The 22,456-nt window shown below is 35.1% G+C and overlaps 1 protein-coding gene across 3 annotated transcripts; it reads right to left on the minus strand.

The window, feature by feature from the left end:
- Positions 1-1,253: 1,253 nt before the first annotated feature.
- Positions 1,254-21,948, minus strand: LOC131595708 (nucleolin 2-like). Of its 3 annotated transcripts, none has more exons than XM_058868148.1 (20): positions 21,760-21,948; positions 21,624-21,657; positions 21,383-21,510; positions 21,150-21,254; positions 20,434-20,508; positions 20,150-20,241; positions 19,959-20,076; positions 19,109-19,197; positions 18,631-18,703; positions 18,363-18,451; positions 18,157-18,274; positions 16,893-16,981; positions 16,177-16,267; positions 15,959-16,024; positions 15,787-15,878; positions 15,625-15,712; positions 10,303-10,391; positions 2,072-2,162; positions 1,869-1,960; positions 1,254-1,789 (listed from the first exon to the last, which is right to left on the minus strand). In XM_058868148.1, the coding sequence occupies exons 1-20, from the start codon at positions 21,781-21,783 to the stop codon at positions 1,552-1,554; spliced, it is 1,881 nt and encodes a 626-aa protein (XP_058724131.1). In that variant the 5' UTR covers positions 21,784-21,948; the 3' UTR covers positions 1,254-1,551. The 3 variants fall into 3 exon arrangements, with proteins under 3 accessions (XP_058724131.1, XP_058724130.1, XP_058724129.1); XM_058868147.1 differs by having other exon boundaries at positions 2,072-2,159; positions 16,177-16,270; XM_058868146.1 differs by having other exon boundaries at positions 16,177-16,270.
- Between the last annotated feature and the right edge of the window lie 508 nt (positions 21,949-22,456).

Raw genomic sequence — 22,456 nt, forward strand, 5'->3', positions numbered from 1 at the left:
GCAATGAAGTCCTTTAATTTAGTGTGACGCAAGAAAACATAAGACTGGTTTGTCTTAGTAGTTATCTCTAATATAATTTAATTATTGTGTTTTCTCACATTAGCCAAAGACTCTATCTCATCTCGATCTCTATGAAAATCCTTTTTGGACTTCCACGGCTCAATGACTCTTTGTCTCGTCTCGATCTCTACAAAAATCCCTCTTGATTTCCCAAAATCTAAAAACTCCTTGTCCCAACCTTTATGGAAACCCCCCTCGAATTGCCCACGGCCCAAAGATTTCTCGTCTCATCTTGACCTCTATAGCACCTTTGTTCGAATCACTCCCAACTCAACATGAAGTCAAGCAATGGACCTGTTTTCCCTAAAATATCCTCAAAGTGAATGTGAAGTTTCAAATTGAAATTTAAATCAATGTTATGCAACCAACATTAAGTCTCCACTCTTCATTCTATCAGACTAACCACGTGTGGGGATTGTTAAAAAAATTATATATTATTGGATTCAATTCACTCAATTGGAGCCGCTGAGACCGAAAATTGGGGCAATTTCTTATTGCACCCTTACTCTTTCTCTCATGCCTTATGCAAAATTTCTAAAATGCTCCATGTTTTAAGAGATATATATCTGGATGCACAAAAGCTCCATTACAAACAGATAGATTGATTCAAAAATGTATCTTCAAAGAGCTTTGTAGGTGTGTTTAAAAATACATTTCGAAATACACCTTTTTTTATTTATTTTTCATCATGTTTGGGTCAAAATGTATGTTTGATTTCACATATGAAATACTTAAAATTGATTTTAAATGTACAAAATTATCTGACATGTTTAATTACTCTCAAATAAAATTAATTACACTAATTTTACAAAAACTTTTAAATAACTTTATATCAAACTCACTTTTAACCATAATCAATTTTGCAAAATCAGTTTACTTCAAATCAATTTTATTTACTGTATAACTACTAAATAAAACTTGATAAATTGAGTTTGGAGGTTAAATGTGTTAATTAATTCTTATAGATTAAATTTTGGTTGAAGTTGAGTTCATGAAAAATAATTAACTGATTCATGGAAGGGAGTGAGAGAGATATAGAGAAGAGATAAAAGTAAGAAAATGATAAATATGATCAATAGTACTATTAGGACAAAAAGCAAGGAAGATGTAGGAAGAGAGGAATGATGTAAAAGTAAAAAAAGTTAGAATGAGAATAATATATAAGACATTCAAAAAATCTAACTCCCAGTATCTAAACTAAAAGGTTATTCAAATAACACTTGTTTTAGAACACTAGTTAGATTCAAAATAAATTAAATACACATACATAAGGTTACAAATTGTTTGTGAGTAACATAGCCAGTCTATGCACTCTTCTCTACACAAAATTGCTTATGGCTCCATAATAAGCCACAAAATGTAAACCACATTACACTATTGTACAAATAGAAGAAATAAATATTACAAAGTGAAGTGACCCAAAAAACTAGGAAGATAGTAAAAACTTCAGCAACTTCTGCAAGTCATCTTCAGCAAAACTTGTATTTCTCCCTAATAGTGCCTCCCAGCACCATGACTTCTCCCCCAACCCGCTCCACCTCCATAGTCTCCTCCATCCCTTCCACCACCGCCGTGATAGCTGTCTCTGCTACCACCTATACCCTGATAATCGCGTCTCTGTTTTGGCTTTGCTTTTTCAACCGACAACCAAAAATCGCCAATCGCAGTTTGATCAAGCTGTAGTGCCTTCTTATAGCCATCAATATCCTTGAAGTCCAAATGAGCATAACTGCAAAATTTGTAATTTGAGATTGGAATGCAATATATGCAAGAGTGCATCACAACTTCCATTAGAACAATAGCCATACCCCTTAATGTTACAAGAATCATGATGTCTCGGTAATGAGATTCTTGTAATCTCTCCACAAGAACTGAAATGATTCTTCAAGGTGGCTTTTATCTGAAAGGCCAAAGAAGATAATAATTATAGACCAATACAATGCACGAGATCAAGGCAATCTATTGCGGGAACAGATGCAACCAAATAATGGAATGAAAAGAAAACTACTACCTTCTCTTCGGCAGGGGATGTATCAAATCCAATCACAAATACAGTTAGAGGCTGAAAAGTTTCGCACTTCGAGAATGGGATGCTCACGCTGCTTAAATTATTATCAAGGAATCAGAAAAGATATATCGATATAAGAAAAGATATTCAAATGAATCAACAGAAGAGATTAACTACTTGTTTGTTTGTGCCAGAAAAAAAAAAGTTTTTTTAATTGAAAAAATGAAAAAGATTGTTAATGAAATACCGCCAAAAGAAAAGTTATTCAATAAAAATAGTGGCACTACAGCATTATTGCATAGCAGAATTTTAACAATCCACTATCTGCTGTCTACATTGTTCTTAAGATGGACTAATATTACATTTCTTGTATAAAAGAGAGAGAACACAATGCATATACATGATGAGGCTTAACCTACTCAATCACTATTTGTGAATAGAATCAACTAAAAAGGATAGTATCCAAACAAATAGTACTATATCCCAACATTCTCCCCTCAAGGTGGAGAATATACATCATATGCATCCAACTTGTCACATACGTAAGTTACCCTCATAATTGAATGTGTTATAATGAGCTCGGTGAGTATTCTTTCTTTAATTAATAAACCATCAACTTCAATATGCATTGTCCTTTCCCTGAAAACTTGGATAAAAGGAGAGGAACAAGGCTGACTAGTGATCACATAGAGTTCCATAGGACCAACCATACAAAATTGTAGTTCTAGCAGTAATGTTTCAACCACAAATGTCCGCATGTGGCATCAGCTAGCCTGATACTCAGCTTCTATACTAAACCAGCAATACTAGTTTATTTGTTGCTCTTTCATATAATCAGATTTCAACCCATGATTATGCAGCAACAAACAGTAGATGATAGAACAGAGGTAAGATAGAATATAATGGAGAAAGTTATTTTATTACTGAATATGAAAACAGAACAGAATTCCAGAGCTGCTGCTCCTCAGTCAGAGAAACAATTCTCTCACTGCCTAAACCCTAATGAAGAAAACAGAAAATAATAATCCCCCTAACTACTGCCCCATACACTCCTATTTATATGGGGAATACTAACTGAACTAACTCCTATTTATTTGGATGATAAAAACTAACATACTAAGTCACTCCTAATTATTTGCGGAATAAAATCTAACTAATTGAGCCAACTCCTAATTATTTGGAGAATACTAATTAATTGGGCCCATGGTTGTCAAAATCGGGATCTCAATAAAGAGCGTTAGGATATGGAAAAAGCGTAAATCGTAGGATCGTAACTCGGATCGTAAGATCCCAATAAATAGACAAAATTATAAAAAATAATTGAGAAAAATAACCTTAACATAAAATTCTCATTAACTTAATCATAATAACAAATATTCAATTAAAAAAACATAACTTTTTCAAAACATAAAATTCATAACAACTCAAAACATATTCCAAACTACTTCATCTGCAGTTTTGTATTGGGGTATGGATGGAAAAGATGAGAATAACATAATGACTTGATTTGAATTTATAGAGGAAATAGATAGAAGAGAAGAAACCAAATCATCATGGTGAGGTAGTAGAGTTCTAATGATTTTGGTGGCTGGGCAGCTTTCACGATAAATGGTTTGTACTTTTCAAGAGTATATTTATTATATTCCAAGTCCCCAAACCCTAAAAATATAAAAGCTGCTATTAGGGTTACTAATGGGTCAGTTTTTGGGCCGAGTCAAAAATCCAAAATAGGTCAAAATAAAATAAAAATCCTGAATCGTTGGGATCTTAAGATCCCACGATTTCACGCTCTTTCTCTACGCTCTCATCGCTCCTTCCATATTCACGATCTTTCTGCCAATAAGAGCGGTGGATGTTTCCCAACTCCTAAGATCGTACGCTTTTGGGAGTTAAAGCTAGATCCTAACAACCATGATTGGGCCAATTACCCAATTAATTCACTTTCTTATTCTTTCTCACATACACCCTCCATTGTTTAGGCCCAACAATGTCTCTATTAACTAACACATCCCCATCATCACTTGTGGGGTCCAATCCATTCCTATCATCACCCCCACCTGCAACATTAGCCTTGTCCTCAAGGCGCAAATCAGGGAATTGACTCTTCAACAACAGTTCCTCTTCCCAAGTAGCATCTCCAACATCCATCCCTTCCCATTGAATTGGCCATTCTCTCTTATGCTGTCCACTGTCAAACTTGTCCCTCCATGACAAAACCTTAGCCGGAATAATGTCCCCTTTTTCTGACTCTAAACTGATAGGTAGCTGAGAAGTAGCTGTATAGTTGCCCACCGCTTTCTTCAATTGCGACACATGAAAGGTAGGATGTATTTTAGATGTCGGTGGTAGCTTTAACTTGTAAGCAACCTGCCCTATCTTCTTCATGATTTGATAAGGTCCGAAAAATCTGGGGGCCAGTTTTTGATGGATTCTTTGCACCACCGATTGCTGTCGATGAGGACGTAGTTTGAGGAAAACCCAATCACCAACCTCAAATTGCACTTCCTTGCGTCTCTTGTCAGCTTGGTATTTCATGTATTCCTGGGCTTTGAGTAAATTAGTTTTCAGTTGACGCAACGCCTCATCTCTATCCCTTAACTCTTGCGCTACAGCTTCCACTCTGGTTTCGCCCTCCAAAAAATGCACCAGTACTGGAGGTTTTCTGCCATATACCACCTCGAAAGGGGTGAACCCTGTAGACACATGGAATGTGGTATTGTACCACAGTTCTGCCCATGGGATCCAATGTGCCCATGTCTTAGGTTGATCGGCAATAAAACAACGTAGATAGGCCTCTAAACAACGATTAATCACTTCTGTTTGGCCATCTGTTTGGGGGTGGTATGCCGAGGACATTTTAAGCACCGTGCCTACTAACTTGAACAACTCTTTCCAAAAAATACTCACAAACAAGGGGTCAAGGTCACTAAGAATTGACTCCGGAATTCCATGTAATCTAACCACTTCCTTTACAAAAATAGCAGCTATTGAGCGAGCAGTAAATGGATGTTTAAGAGGAATGAAATGGCTGTACTTGGAGAGACGGTCCACAACAACCAAGATAGCTTCAAATCCATTACTTTTTGGCAAACAAGTAATGAAATCCATAGATATTTCACTCCATACCAAAACCGGAATAGGAAGAGGTTGTAGTAATCCATTAGGAGTCGTTGCCGCATATTTTTGTCGTTGACAAGTATCACAAGCTTTCACAAATTCTTGCACCCTCCGCATCATGCCTTGCCAATATAAAGTTCCTGCCATTCTCCTATAAGTGCGTAGGTAGCCAGAGTGACCCCCACTCGGAGACGAATGAAAATCTTTGAGTAAATCCGCAATAAGTGGCGAGTTAGCAGGTATAACTAACCTATTTTTGTAGAATAAGATGCCACCTTTTAAAGCAAAACCAGGTTTAGCATTATGATCCTTTTGAATAGCCTCCACAATATTTTTAAGCAAAGGATCATTTGATACTTCTTGTTGCAGTTGGCTGCTCTGCTGCCAAATAGGGTAGGATTTAATAGCTTGCAACTCAGCATCCTCGTGTTGTCGAGATAACGCATCAGCCACTTTATTTTCCACTCCCACCTTGTACACCACCTCAAAGTCAAAACCCAACAACTTAGCCATCCATTCTTGCTGATTTGCGGTGGTAATACGCTGTTGCAGCAAGTGTTTTAAGCTCTTTTGATCAGAGTAAATCACAAATCTCCTTCCTAACAAATAATGTCTCCAATGTTGAATAGCTAATACTAACGCCATCAACTCCTTATCATAGGCAGATTTGGATAATCTAGACGATTCAAAAGCTTTGCTAAAATATGCAATGGGATGCTTCGATTGTAACAACACTGCACCAACTCCTTTTCCTGAAGCATCACATTCAATTTCAAATGGAAGCTTGAAATTAGGTAGGGCTAAAACCGGGGCAGTCGTAACAGCTACTTTCAATTTCTCAAAAGCTTCCGCAGCTGCCGCATGCCATTTAAAACCATCCTTCTTTGTCAATTCTGTCAAGGGTTTAGCAATTTTTCCATAATTAGCTATAAACTTTCTGTAATAACCAGTTAACCCCAAAAAACCTCGCACTCCTTTGACATTCTTAGGAATCGGCCATTGTAACACACTACTAACCTTGGCAGGATCAACAGCAACCCCTGTTTTGGAAATGATATGGCCCAAATATTCCACTTGGTGCTGACCGAAGGTACATTTCTTCCGGTTTGCCACAAATTGATGCTGCTTCAGAATATTAAGAACCACCTCCAAGTGCTGCAAATGTTCAGCCCAACTAGTACTGTATACTAGGATATCATCAAAAAAAACCAGAACAAACTTCCTTAGAAAGGGCTTGAAAATTGCGTTCATCACCGATTGAAAGGTTGCAGGAGCATTGGTGAGGCCAAACGGCATTACCAAAAACTCATAGTGACCCTCATGAGTCCGAAAGGCAGTTTTATGAATATCCTCTTCCTTCATACGAATTTGATGATAACCGGATTTAAGATCGAGCTTCGAGAAATAACTACAACCATGTAACTCATCTAACAATTCATCTACGACAGGAATAGGGTACTTGTCTTGAATTGTTACCTTGTTGAGTGCACGGTAATCTACACACATACGCCAAGATTGATCCTTCTTCTTGACCAAAATGACGGGACTAGAGAACGCGCTGGTGCTGTTTCTAACCACCCCTTGCTGCAATAGGCTCTGAATTTGTCTTTCAATTTCATCTTTGTGTAAATGAGGATATCTGTAAGGCCGCACACTTACCGGACCAGCACCCTGTAAAAGATCAATTGAATGACTAGTGTTTCTAGGCGGAGGAAGACCCTGGATTTCTTTAAACACAATAACAAAACGGTCTAACAATCCTTCCAACTCCTCAGCCTGTTGATCCGAGACACGTGGCACTTGTGACCCTAGCACCTCCATCAAGGTAGGCCATTCACAGCCTGCTATCATTCGGGAAGGAGTGATAATACTTTGGAAAGTAGCCATCTTATCATCTACAGCCTGACCAATTAATTTCACCATACTGCCCTTATGATTGAACACCATAGACATTTCTTTCCAATCCATGGTCACCTTTCCTAAAGTTTCCAGCCACACAACTCCCAAAATCAAATCCACACCTCCTAACTCCAGAACATAAGCATCGAAACAAATTTGCACCGCTCCCACATTCATCTGAATTCCATTGCATCTACCCCTAGTTAGGACCCTATGACCATCTCCTAACTTAACACTCAAAAGATTAGAAAGCACCATAGGCAATCCAAGGGCTTCAACCACCTTAGGGGATATGAAATTATGTGTGGCTCCACTGTCAATAAGAACCAAAATAGATGCACCTTGTAAACATCCCTCCAGTTTCATCGTCCGGACCTGGTTTGGATTAGTGGATACACCAAACAGTCCCATGGTTTTACATTCTAATTCCTCTTGCGCGAGCTCTTCTTCCGATTCAGCCTCCAACACCACAATCTCTCCTTCATCGTTGACAACTTCATCATCCCCCAGGATAATCAATCGTAACTGTTTTGTTGCACATTGATGGAGAGGATCCCATCGTTCGTTGCAACGAAAACAGAGTCCTTTCGCACGCCGCTCGTTAACTTCTGCACTTGGTAAATGGCGAACACCACGAGAATGACGGCGCGAATTGTCACCTAAATTTGGGCGGGAGGAGGCTGTAGAATTGGTAGGGCGTGTTGACCCCGTTTGAGATCCCGAACCAGAACCAGTACGCGTTCTGCCCAAGTAATTATTAGTTTGGTTCTGAATTGCAGAGCCATTCCCTTCCCCTTCGCGAGAAGCCCAAGTAGGTTTTTGAGATTTTGTCCAAGAGCTATGCCCCGGTTTGTAACGTGATCCAGAACCTTGACCAGAAGCCACTGCAAATTCACTTTCAACATCACGAGCCAATTGCATTGCTAAGTAACGGTTACGAGGCTTGAAGGTACGCACCCGAGAGCGAATATCATGACGTAACCCACCAATGACATAACCAAGAAACTGTTGCTCTGGCAAACGACCACACTGTGAAGAATACAATTCAAATTCAGCAATGTATTCCTCTACTGATGCTGATTGTTTTAGTTCCTTCAACTCCTCAAAAGGATTCTCCAAACGCCCACCACCAAATCGAGCCATCAACGCCTCACGGAGGTTCTCCCATGACAGTTCCTCGGTTGAATCATGCCATAGGTTAAACCAATGGATAGTAGGGCCTTCCATGCTCAATTTCGTTAACTGAATACGAACATCCTCTGAAATTCGTTGTACCTCAAAGTACGTCTCTGCCCGAGTGATCCATGCAACCGGATCGTCGCCGGTAAATGCCGGCAACTCCACCTTCTTCGCAGATAAACGAAACTCATCCAGCGGTAAGGTAACTGTCACACCGCATGGCTGCGAGACGTCGCGATTAGCCACTGCACGTTGAATCTCCCCACCAATGAACTCTCGTAAGGCAACGTCGTGATTGGCCATTGCACGTTGAATCTCAACACCAATGGACTCTCGTAACGCAACGATGCTAGCCTCAACACTCCCCAATCGTCCTTCCACTGCAGAAACACGGTCAGCCATCTTAGGAGCTCTGGGCATCAACAATGGTAGGTCGGACCAATTGATAGAACAGAGGTAAGATAGAATATAATGGAGAAAGTTATTTTATTACTGAATATGAAAACAGAACAGAATTCCAGAGCTGCTGCTCCTCAGTCAGAGAAACAATTCTCTCACTGCCTAAACCCTAATGAAGAAAACAGAAAATAATAATCCCCCTAACTACTGCCCCATACACTCCTATTTATATGGGGAATACTAACTGAACTAACTCCTATTTATTTGGATGATAAAAACTAACATACTAAGCCACTCCTAATTATTTGCGGAACAAAATCTAACTAATTGAGCCAACTCCTAATTATTTGGAGAATACTAATTAATTGGGCCAATTACCCAATTAATTCACTTTCTTATTCTTTCTCACATACACCCTCCATTGTTTAGGCCCAACAATGTCTCTATTAACTAACACATCCCCATCATCACTTGTGGGGTCCAATCCATTCCTATCAGTAGACCTCCTAGCACTCACATCTTTTGCCCAATTGGCATCTGTATACTTAACATACAAGTGTGACCCCTATTACGAAAAACAAGCCCCTTACAAAGTGACCTTTTCATATACTTAAGAAATCAAACAATTGAATTCCAATGACTATAACAAGGAGAGTTAAGGAGCTGACTTACTTCACAGACAGATTGACTAGAAAAGATATGTTTGGACTGATCATAATAAGATGATTTAATTTTCATACTAGCCATCAGTATCATAAGCTTAACAATAGGATTCATAGGGTGTTGACTTGTATATAATCTATATGACATGTCTCCTCTTAAATATTAAGTGCATACTCCCTCTAAGAAATAACAACACGCGATTTCAATTGAGCTATCTCAACCCAAAGAAAGTAACATAGAGGACCCAAGTTCTTAGCCTGAATGTTTTAAACAAGTTTTGTTTCAATGCCTTGAAACCCTTTTAATCATCAATTGTAATCACAGTGACATCAACATAAATTACTAGGAATATTTACTAGATGACGAGAATTTAAGAAAAACGAAGTGATCAGACTCACAACAGAACACCCCAAAGTGTTACTAAACTCTTCTGACATACTTGAGCTGATTGTTTCATACCATAAAGACGTGTGCAATTTGCATATCAGACTATCATGAGCAACAAAGTCACAATGCAAGAAGACATCCTAAATATCCCATGAGGTCGCTCCACCTAAATCCCGTCTTCCAAATAACCATGCAAGAAGGCATCCTTGATATCCAACTGATAAAAAGGGTTAATTTTCATGGCAACCATCGTTATAAAACCGACTTACTAAGTGGGAGGAGACACTCTTTATAATCTCTTTTCAGACCTTATCTCTTTTCAACGTGGGACTTGTGTTTTTTCTAAAACACCTCCGCCACTTAGAACAATCAGGTTGTGATACAATCTTAAGATTGAATAATAGTGTTTTTCTTGTTTAAAAGAAAGGAGACACGCACATATGCAGCGTAACCTACTCAATCCCTAAGATTTGGGAATAGAATAAATAAAAAAGGAGATAGTATATAAACAATACTACAATATCGCAACAATTATAAAAGCTTTTTTTTCAAAATTTGTCCAAATGCATCAAAAAGTGTACAACAACTACCTTTTATTGGGGAAACATTCACCCTCTGCTGGAGCCATACCAACTTTGACGGGATGGTTAGTCAATCTTGTGTAATCCAACTCAAGAGCCTGTGATAAGAAAAGCAAATTGGTTATTAGCTTAATTTGACTTTCTATGAAAAAATGAATTCAACATTATAAGCAATGTGCATGCAAGAGTATAGAAGCTATATCAGATAACCTCTAAACATACCAAATGTCAACCCTCCATCATATTAAAATTAATTACTATGGAAAATCATAGGGTTGAATGATGCATGTAGCAATAGGCGCCAAATGAAGAAAGGCTTGGTTGTTATTGTATTATGCACATATAAAGAGGTGAGCTTTAGGATACATGACCACACTGTAGGGTAAGAAGCCATATACAATTTGCATATAAGAAACAGTTAACACAACTTACCATAGCATGACTTAAAACATTAAGCATGAACTCATATGTTAACAATTTGATCATTCCATGTACGACCAAATGATAGATTTACAAATCACATGTTAAACTCAAAATAGAGGATGGATAATTGTATCTTGTTCTGCAGGTTTAAATGCAATTAAATGTGTGCAAATCTCTTGGCTTAAATGCCAACAAATCTGCACTAATAAATAATATTTGCAGGTTTAGATGCAATCAAATGTGTGCAAATCTTTTGGTTTAAATGCCAACAAATCTGCACTAATAAATAATATTTTTCCATTCAATTTTATTGACATCCCCCTTAAATTGATGTTGGTAAGAATAAAAGCATCAATTAGTGTTGTTCTAAGCTTTTCAAACCACACTCTTGGTACCTGTTCTGATCTATAAAAAGAATGCTTTAGTTTGCAAACAGTATTAGGTAACAAGGCATATCAGTAGGCAGTTTGAAGTAAACTTCTTCTTTGAGGTAACCATGGAGGAAGGCATTTTTAACATCTAGGTGGTGAAATTGCCATGATTCAGATGCAACAATGGCAGGAATAGTTCTCATAGTAGTCATTTTGGCCATGGATGTAACTGTCTCATATTCTAAACCAAATTCTTGCTTATTACCAAGAACAACCTATCTATCTTTGTAGCGATCTATTGATCCATTTGAACGGAGCTTTATATTGAACACAAATTTACTACCGAGAGGCTTAATAGACTAAGGACATTACACAATGTCCCGTGTTTGATTTTCCTCGAGTGTCAAAAGTTTAGCTTCTAAGCATTCTGCCAACATTAATGCTCCATAGCCTGTTCATATGAAGAAGGAATAGGAAAAGATGTTAAAGTTGTCAAAGATAAAGGATCAGAAAAACCATACTTCTTGGTGGTTTACGAATGCGAGTACTACAATGTAAGGAGGATAGTTTTGGCTGAATGTCGGATCAGCGGTCATAAAATGATCGGGACGGGGCAATGGTACATCTGAAATGAGGGACTAAGAACAGGAGACTTGGAAACACAGGGAACAAGAGATCCAGAACAAGAAAATTTGGGTTGGATCAAAACCTAAACTGATACCATATTAAATTCAGAATTGAGGATGGAAAACTGTATCTTCTTCTATTGTGTATAAATACATAATGGAGTAATATACAATAATGTAGAATTTGCAAGTCTAAATGGCAATTAAATGTGTGCAAATCTGTTGGTTTAAATGCCAACAAATGTGTACTAATAAATAATATTGTCATTCAGTTCTATTGACATCACAAGCCTCAAAATATTTTAAGACCATGGAAATCATACATTATGGATCTTTATTATTTGAGGTATGATACATTTTTTTACAGAACTGGGAACATCCCCTTTTTCATTTGCATTCATATGCATACATCCCTTTTTCCTTTGCATGGTTATGCATTACTGCTTTAACATATGATATTTTACCACATCCATGATGATAATCCAACATTAGATTCCAATTATAGAAATACTTGAACATAACCATGTTCTGATATCATATCTTTAGCTACATCAATAATAATAAGGATTTTTTAATACACCCCATGTATTACCACGTGAAAATACAAAAATGTCCCCAAATTTCGGAGATTCATCTCCGGACGCACCCCAATCATACACAATTCATTTATTTTTTAGTCAAGTCTCATTTTTATGACTAAACTTATTCCAAAAATATATCTCCAGAAATACATTTCCTGAACCTACTGTGTTGGTGTTTATGGATTCTCATTGGATTAGTGGTGGATATGGTGTTTGTGAATTTTGCTTGGATTATCTATTTTTGCTATTCTGTCATGTTATTTTATTATAAACAAGGATTTTTATTATTATGCTTGTTAATGCTATGATCTTTAATGTTGACTAATATGCAGTAACGTTGAAAAGCTTGAAAATAAAGGGTTGATTTCTTACATGCACTCCGGAAATATATTTCTGAACTATTTTTTTTACAGAATGAATGTGTGATTCACTTACGCATGTATTCGATGTGATTTAATTTTAAGGTGTGTTCGGAGATGCATCTTCGAAATCTGAATGTCAGTTTTAAATTTTCATAGGGTCTTTTTCCACTATATATGATGCATTAAGAAATTCTCTAATAATAAAGCCCCAACCTCAGATAAATTTGAATATGTAGCTTTCTAAAGAAAAAACTAGGAATGAGAAAGACATTACAAGTTTACATATTCAAATTTAAACATGAACTATGTGAGAAAATATAGCTTCAAAAGTGTAGGTTTTTGTTTTGCATAAGAAAAGGAAAATGACAAAAGGAGAATGCAGAAAATATTGCCGCAAAGCTTACTTTTATTAATGAGAAACTAATATTTAAATACAAAGAAAAAAATAACTTGATGGAAAATAGTGTTCCATAATTCTAACAACCACTACTAACTAAGTGGAAAATAGATAGGAAACTAACTAGGAAACTAAGAAACTAACTAGTCCACTAAGTGGAAACGACTTGGTTAACATATTGGCAGCTTGATCTTCTGTTTTACAATAAACCAAACTTACATCGTCATTTTCTTGCACTACTAGAGTAAAATAACTTCACATTAAAGTGTTTGGTCTTCCCATGAAACGCTCTGGATTTAATGAGATTGAAATAACTGTTTGATTATCAAGAAAAATCTGTGTGCTCTGCTCTTGCTTCAGGCCCACATCGACTAAGATATTCCTTAACCAAATAGCTTGTTTTATCGTTGTTCTTGCAGCTACAAACTCAGCTTTTGCTGTTGTTGCAACTACAAACCCAACTTCTGTTGTTGAATGAACTACAACTTCTTTGAACACCTAGAGAAAGCTATTTGATTATCAATAAAATTTGTGTACTTTGCTCTTGCTTTTACAGGCCCACATCGGCTAAGATATTCCTTAACCAAATAGCTTGTTTTATCGTTGTTCTTGCAGCTACAAACTCAGCTTTTGCTGTTGTTGCAACTACAAACCCAGCTTCTGTTGTTGAATGAACTACAACTTCTTTGAACACCTAGCGAAAACTATTTGATTACCAACCAACATTTGTGTACTTTGCTCTTGCTTTTTCAGGTCCAAATCGGCTAAGATATTCCTTAACCAAAAAGTTTGTTTTATCCTTGTTGTTGCAGCTACAAACGCAGCTTCTGCTGTTGACTGAACTACAACTTCTTGCTTTTTTGAACACCTAAAAAAGCACTTGAACCTATGTTAAAACAATACCCTAAAGTACTCTTCATATCATCCAAGCTACCGGCCCAATAACTGTTTGACTAGTCAAATAAGTTTCCATAATGGATAGTTCCTTTAATGTATCTTACAACTCTTTTTGCTTCCTTCAAGTGCAATTCACTCGCACAGTGCATGAATCTTGACAACAAATTCACTGAGAATAAAATGTCGGGCTTGTAGATGTAAGATACATTAGACACTCAATCAAGCTTTTAAAATGAGCTTCATCAACTTTATCGGCCCCCACTGAGAATAAAATGTCGGGCCTAGTAGATATAAGATACATTAGACACTCAATCAAGCTTTTAAAATGAGCTTCATCAACTTTATCGGCCCCATCCTCCTAGAAGAACTTCTCCTTTTGATTCATAGGAGTGTTCATTGTTTTGCATTCATGAAGCTGGGATTTTTCTAAAATCTCTTTTACATATTTTTTCCTGACAAATTAAAATCTCATTCTTCTCGAGTGATTTCCATACCCAAAGAATGAGTCATAAGATCAAGATCAGTCATCTCAAAGACATCTATCATTTCTTGCTTGAATTCTCCAACTAGTGCTAGGTTGCTTCCTACTACTAAAAGATCGTCAACATACAAAAAAATGATTAAAATATCAACACGAACATGCTTGACATAAAATGTAGCTTCAGATAGACTCTTGCCTTGTAAAGCACATTCAACCATACGATCTTGCCTCATAAGCCTTGTTGCTCTTGGGCTTGCAAGGCATGTATGACTTTTGTTAAACTGATATTACAAAGATCTTTTGTGTTCTCTATAGAGGCTAGAGATGTCTCATGTCTTTCTGGTATTGTAACCAAAAAAATTCTACATCGAGTAAGCTAACTTTTTTATTGTCTTGAACTCTTTCAAATCTTTGCAATTCAAATTCTCTCATCAAACTCAACACTTACATGTTTCGAATTCTCTCATCCCCTACATATTCTTCCTTCAAAAAGTCTCAGTTTGCTTTTGGTGTCAAACTTTTGGTGTTTTTACAGTCATGATTCTAGTGAAAACTGTTGCTGAAACACCAGAAAAAAAGACATGGTCTTGCCTTTGCCTTCCTTTTTTTTTCTCCGTGAGATATTTTATTTGAGCCATAGTAGGACTATTCGGCAGCAGAAGAACTTCATATCCTCTTCTACGGCTTCCAAAAGGTCTAACACCTCAAGGTAAGACTCCATTTTTACAATCCAAGGATCATAGTTGTCCCCATCAAGAAGAGGAGCAACTTTTGAAAAACATGAATTTGTATCCATTTGACAAGTCCCTCAAGAAAAGAGGAGCTCTGATACCAATTGTATGTTTTTGTTTTGAGTAAGAAAAAGAAAATGGCAGAGAAGGAGCACGCATAAGGTACTGTTGCAAAGCTTACTTTTATTTAATGAGAAACTGATGTTTAAATACAAAGAAAAGTAATAATTTAATGGGAAATAGTGTTTTACGATTCTAGCAACCACTATTAACTAAGTGGAAAACCGATAGGAAACTAAATTATCCACTAATAATAAAATAAAAGATATTCTGCCTTGACTTATTCAAACTAAAAAATGCAACATCGTAAGGCACGTTTCAACAGAAAGGTACAACTAACCGCAGAATGCTATTAGCAGTCCTAAAATGATTTGTTCAGACTACACAAGGTCAAGGGCTTGCCTTTTCTGCTTCTTCTGCGGTTGCAAACTCAACATCCACATGGAGACGGACATCAACAACATCTCCACAATCTTTGAAAATATTTTCACTAAAAACATTTCAAATTAGACAAATAAAAACCGATAATAATCAACAAGAAGCAGAAAGAAAATGAATACATACATTTCAGCTCGTTCCACATCGAATGACACGTTTCTAACACATACTGTTTTTGATGCAGCATTTTCCTCTTTTTGTGTAGCTGGGGTTTCTGGCTGCAAAATTCAAGAAATAAAAAATTATATAACTGATTTGATATTTTACGATGCAGTAAGAGAGGTTATTGGTCACTTACAACTTTATTCTCAACAGAGGCAGCATCAAACATCTCTACATCCTTAACCTCCTTTGTACAATTCAACTATAATCCAATAAAGAAGTGAACTCGTCAGCACAGCAGCATTGGCAAGTAGAAAATATAGATATTATAGATAAAAAATACAAAAGAGAGAGATTCGCCCAATCTTGTTCAGAAACTGGTGCAACAAACTAATATTACAGAGAAAAAATTACCTTGCCTTCCACAAGAGATGTAGTAGAACACTTCACAGGTACAGTTTGAGACTGTAATCTTTCATCCTTATGCAATAAGCTGCTCCAGGAGCTGCTGCATAAATTATTAAGGAAAGAGAAATAAGAAGATGTTGGCATAAGGGAAGATATTGAAATGAATCAGTAGAAGATAGTAAAGGCTCTTTTGAATATTCTTGGAAAAATTCCTTAAAAATCAAAACATATGTATACAAGATCTAACAATTAGCTAAGCTTCGAAATAAAATACAAATACTTAGAAAAAGCAGTTTTAGTGTTCATCAAAAGACAATAATAATTATAAAAAAAAACTATCTCATCGTACAGGTGTTTTTATGAGCGATAGAGTTTAAATAAAATATTTTTTAAGTAATTTTTTAAAAAACTTAATGTAGAAAAAAATATTATTTGAGATATTCAAAATAAAAAATTGTGAAATTTAAAAAATAAAATAAATTACTTTAAAAAAATTAATTAAAATATTTAAATTAATTTTATAGATGGACTAATATCCAACATTTAAGAGATCTTAATGGGTGGATTAGATGGATTGTATTTTTCTAAAGAAGTTTTTGTGGAATGTAAATAGATTAATAGATTGTTTTGATCCATCTATTAGAATTCAAATCCAAATCCATCCATTTTGCCACCCCTTATAGACACACACTTTCAGTAAAAAAGACTACATAAATAATTACCTTCCATTGGGGGCATATTTACCCCTTTCCATAGCTAAACCGACAAACATGAGACGGTTAAAAAACACTTTCTTGTTGAACGCAAGAGCCTACAATTAGAAAAGCAAATTGATTCTTAAGCTTAAGCTTAGAATAGATGATGCAAAAGACATAGCAATACGCACGCGCACACACATACTAAAAAATTAAGGGCCAGCAAACCATGGGCCCCCAAGAAAAGAGAGAAAATGAAACCATAAATGGGCAGTTGAAGCCATAAGAAGAGTTCATGTGTCTCAAATCAACAGAGCAAGGCTAGAAAAATGATTGACATGGTTCAAAAAGCTTATTGCTGATTCAGGGGGCTAGAGACATGGTCAGAGGTACCACCATTGTGACTAAGACATCTTTGAAACTTCAAAAATATATTCAATGGAAAAGGAGTGTGTGGGTGCCTGGGGGGTATTTAGACCTGAAACTTAGGCAGTAAATAGTTTAGAAATGGGAAAGCACGGTGGTGGTTTCACCAGAAAAGGTTACCGGAAAATTTTCAACAGTCTGTGGCAGGAAAAATCCTATGGAGCTACGAAAAAGAACAAAGTGGAGGAGAGGAAATTTTCAATTTTATATGCTAACAAGATTATTAGAGTTAGCAGAAGTCAGCTGCAGAACAAAAGTGAAATAGGTCACAAAGGATGGGTAAGCTCTGATACTCCACATTTAAGTTATGAGACTATAGAAAAAAGAAGTATAATTATCATATAATATGATATAATAAACTTGATAGTAACTTTGCACTGACTTGAGACAAAAAAACTAAACACAAATCCCCATTGTTATAGGGATACAAGATTCCTAATCCAAAATAAATAGAGAAATCAATAAATCATAATGACGCCTGAGTAATAGGGAAACTAGTCTTAGGAGATACTCTAAGATCAGAAACTGATGCTACGAAATTATTTAAATCTGAGATAATTTAAATGATTAGCGTCAAGTAATATGAAAGATATCATATCCATGGGGACTTTGTCTAAGGACAAAACCGTGATAGCTTTACACAAGACCCAAAGTGGACAATATTTCAAAAATACGGTGTTGTGGACTTAAGATCGGAAAAGCAACCAAATGAAATTAATAAATTCCATCGAAAATTTTAGGAAGGAAAAAAGTTATCGGAATAAAATCAAACGGCTAAAAGTTTAACTCATATATACATGAAAAGTATATGCCACTATTTGCTTTTGGGCAGTTCTAAAATCAATTGCATGGTCACAAGTCTTACCTTTTGAGCTGCTTCAGCTGTTGCAAACTGAACATGTCCATAGCCTTTAAAATTCCCGTCGCGGTCTGTATGGAGACGAACATCGACAATTTCTCCACAATCTTTGAAAACTTCTTCCCTGAACAGTTTTAAAATGAAAATAATGAAACACAAAATAATCCATTAGCACCAGCACAAAAAGATTTTTAAAAAAAAAAAACACATACATATCAGCTCGCTCCACACTGTATGACAAGTTTCTGACATATATGGTCTTCGATGCACCATTTGTTTCATTTGGAGCTGGGCTTTTAGGCTGCAAAATTCCAGAGAGCAACTAACAACTGATTAGCAAGTTGAAATTGCATGAAGAAAGGATACTGGTCATTTCTGATAAAAACACTAATTAACCAGGAAAATATGAAGTAAGGAGATGTTAATGCAATCTTGAACAGGAATATATGCAACAGATCAATATGATTGAGAAAAAATCACCTGGTTTTCTACAAGAGATGCATCAAAACCCTTAGCAGTGTGAGACTGAAGATCTCCACCCGTATGGAATGAGCTGCTCAAGTTGATAAAATTATTAACAAGGAAATTGGAAGATGCAGCATATGACAAGATATTAAAACGAATCATGGAACATATCTGGGGCTTGTTTGTTTCTGTTGAAAATTGACATTTTATTTTCAAACCAAATGCATTATATCGAAGGAAGGATTGGACTGCACAGGTCTATTGTAAAGAGTTTTACCATACATTTGTAATGGTCTAATAGACTGATTTAACGAAAAGCATGTTTCTTAATTAAAAGAACGTGTACCAAAACTTTAAGGCAATTAATTAAATGTGTCGATTAAAATAATTAAAAACATGATCTTAAAAGGTGTTTTTAGTTCTTAAACAGCTACTATATCATTACAAAATCAATGTTTTACTCAAAGCTTAATTAAACACAATTAAGAATTACCTTCTATGTGGGGGATATTCACCCTTTTCTAGAGCTATGTCAACTTTGATGCGGCGATTCAATAGCATTAAATTATTCAAATCCAGGGCCTATGATTGAAAAAAAAGATTAGCAACTCAATATGTCTTCACATAGAGAAATGCTACAATAAACATACACATAGATGATGCAAGAGCTATATCAAAACAAGCAATGTATGGGAGTATAAAAGAAAATCTAGACATATCAATATCAACGACGCCTACTAAGAGAATACACAGACATATAAATGTTATGCAAAGATGTTGGGTTGCATATAGCCAATAACACCTACTAAGAGAACACTTGGTGATTATTGTATTATGCATATATAGAGGATAGAATAAAAAAAGATAACATGAAGTTATATGACAACATTTGTTGATACGACGAGTCATCTATGGTGGTGCCATATTAGTTAAATCAAAATTAAAAATACATAACATTACATTACTTAGTAATAATACAAACAAGAATAATATTTACAAGATATGCAACAATGTGTTTTAATAAGATCATGACAGAAATTTCCCCTTTTACATTGCACAGTCAATCAATTGTAATTATAAAATTAGTCATAGGCACAAGGAATCAAAATTGCCCAGACTACTTAATTAGATAATTACCATATTTACAATAATTATAATAATATCAATAAATTCCATTAGAATCCTAGGAATGAGAAAAATATTACAATAAACTCAAAATGATCAAATTTTACCCTACGTATTTCTGAAAAGTATATAGCATTGTTGCTTCCAAAGGTAGAAATATCTTTGAGTTATTTTGCTGTAAAATGATTTGCAGAGACAACAAATGGGCACAAACTTACTTTTTCTGCTGCTTCTGCAGTTCCAAACTCGACATATCCATAGCCTTTAAACCTCCCTTCACGATCTGTGTTGAATCGAACATCAACAATTTCACCACAATCTTTGAAAATATCTTCCCTGAATAATTTTGAATTTAGAAAAATAGTCCAGAAAATAATCGGCAGGAAATTGCGTGAAAAATAATACATACATATCAGCCCGCTCCACACTATATGACAAGTTTCTAACAATTACTGTCTTCGGTGCAGCATACTTTTCATTTAGACTGACTGGAGTTTCGTGCTGCAAATATTGCAGGAAATAACATCACATAACTAATTTGGTGATTTACATTGCAGGAAGAAAAAAATTGGTCAATTACAACTTTTGTTTCAATGGAGGCATCATCAAACATTTCATGCATCCTTAACTTCTTTCATGTCTTTAATTCCTATATAAGCATAAAAAAGGGAAATTGTATTATAAAATGTGTACCTTTTCCTGAGGTGTTTTGGAGACTTTTCCCTCTATTTCTTCCTCATTGTACTCAGGACTCTCCAAATCTTCAGGCTGCAATTAAAAGAAAGGAGCCAAGATAGTAAAAATAAGCACTTCCTCGTTGTTCAAGATACTAACTTTTTTAACAATGTGGAACTTTTCAACATCATTAAAGCTATAAGTATCACTAGATGTATCCATTTTTAACAGTTTTTAAATCATATTTTTCAGCATCAAATGCACCATTGAACTTCAAAAGAAAAAGTAAGATTGAAAAGCAAATAAAAGATAAGAACAAATGACAAAATTCTAAGCACTAAAACTTTCCTTATAGATTCTGTTGACATTACATCCCTTAGTTCAAAAGTCATCACCCTTATAGCATATAACAAAAACAAAACACTAACTTCGCCAAATGCCAACCCTCAGTATAAAATAGATCAGTTTGTAATGTTCTGTTTATATGTAGCAAATCAACACATCAAAACACACTGTCTATCATCATATTAAACCCCTCTGAAATGCCCGACCCACAACTGGATTTGTCTTGATGAAGTCAGATTGTTTCAAGTAGCCTAGAGTACCCTACTATATTCTTCTAACTGAACTATACATGAACAGAAAAACCATTGATTTTCCAAGCATTAACCAATGTTTCTTATTCTTAACACACATATTATAGAACAAGAATCAACTACTAACAGAGTATTTACATTATCCTCGTCAGAGATTCCATGAGAGTCATGATCTGAGACACCATCATCCGATGATTTCAAAGATCCGCAGCCAGTATCAGATTCATTTTTAGCTTCAAGTTTCTGAACACAATGCAAAAAAAAATATCATAACCAAAATCAGTATCCATATATTGGTATGACACCGAATCTTTTATAAATTATAAAAGCATAAATTGAGAATAATCTGAACTAACGCATGTTAAAAAAACCTTGTCATGTTCAGAATAATCTGAATTATTTTCCTCCTTAACCTCTTGTTTTACAACCACCTCGTCTATTTTCTGCTTCTTCGCAATCACTTCATTCTGATCTACATCCTCAAACTCCCTCTTGATTTCTATACAAAATTAAGTTTATTTTCAAATTAAACAAAAATAGTACATAGATTAAACCCTTCTCAAACACCTATAACCAAATTGCCAAAAGCAAATAAAAGAGAGGGGAAATTACCAATTTTTTGTGGTGGAATGGCATTATCACAAACCTACAAGATAATGGGAAATCGATTTAGATTAATTATTACAAGTAAGAGAGAAATCAAAAAATTGACAGTGAAAACTGAAAGTAGTTAAAGAAAAAAACACACTTTGGGTTCAGATTCATTGGCCATTGCAGCTTTAGTTTGAGGAATTGAACGAGAGAAGAGAGAATTGGGGATTGATCTAGCCGTTAGGGTTAGGGATTTGTAGTTACGAAGTAAAAGAACAACTCGCGGCAATGCTACACTGTGTGTTTTTTCTTCTCCAGTTCAGTTCACTGATTTTGCAAGATGTGGAAATTGGTCTTCATCCTAAATATTTTAAAGAATAATTAATTAATAATTAATTATAACGAATTATATCTTTTCTATTATAAATCGATTTGAATTTTTGACACGAGTTAAAAAATATAATAATTGTGGTATGAAAATGAGAAATAATTGAAGATTGAAAGAATAATAAGTATGTAATATAGAAAAAATATTATTAATTATTTATTAATTTGATTCGAATATTAATAAAAATATTTTTATAAATGGAAGAAATTTAATGTTGATATTTTTATAAACAAAAAAATTTTAATGTTGATATAAATATATATATATATATATATAAATATATATATATATATATATATATATATATATATATATATATATATATATATATATATATATATATATATGGGAAAGAATACTATTAATTCAATTTTTTATAAAATATATTATATATATGAAATATTTTATATATTACATATTAAAGAAATTTAATGTACGGGAAAAAATACTATTAATCCACATATAT

The sequence above is a fragment of the Vicia villosa genome, linkage group LG4, assembly GCF_029867415.1.
Source record: "Vicia villosa cultivar HV-30 ecotype Madison, WI linkage group LG4, Vvil1.0, whole genome shotgun sequence".
NCBI classification, from domain to species: Eukaryota; Viridiplantae; Streptophyta; class Magnoliopsida; order Fabales; family Fabaceae; genus Vicia; species Vicia villosa.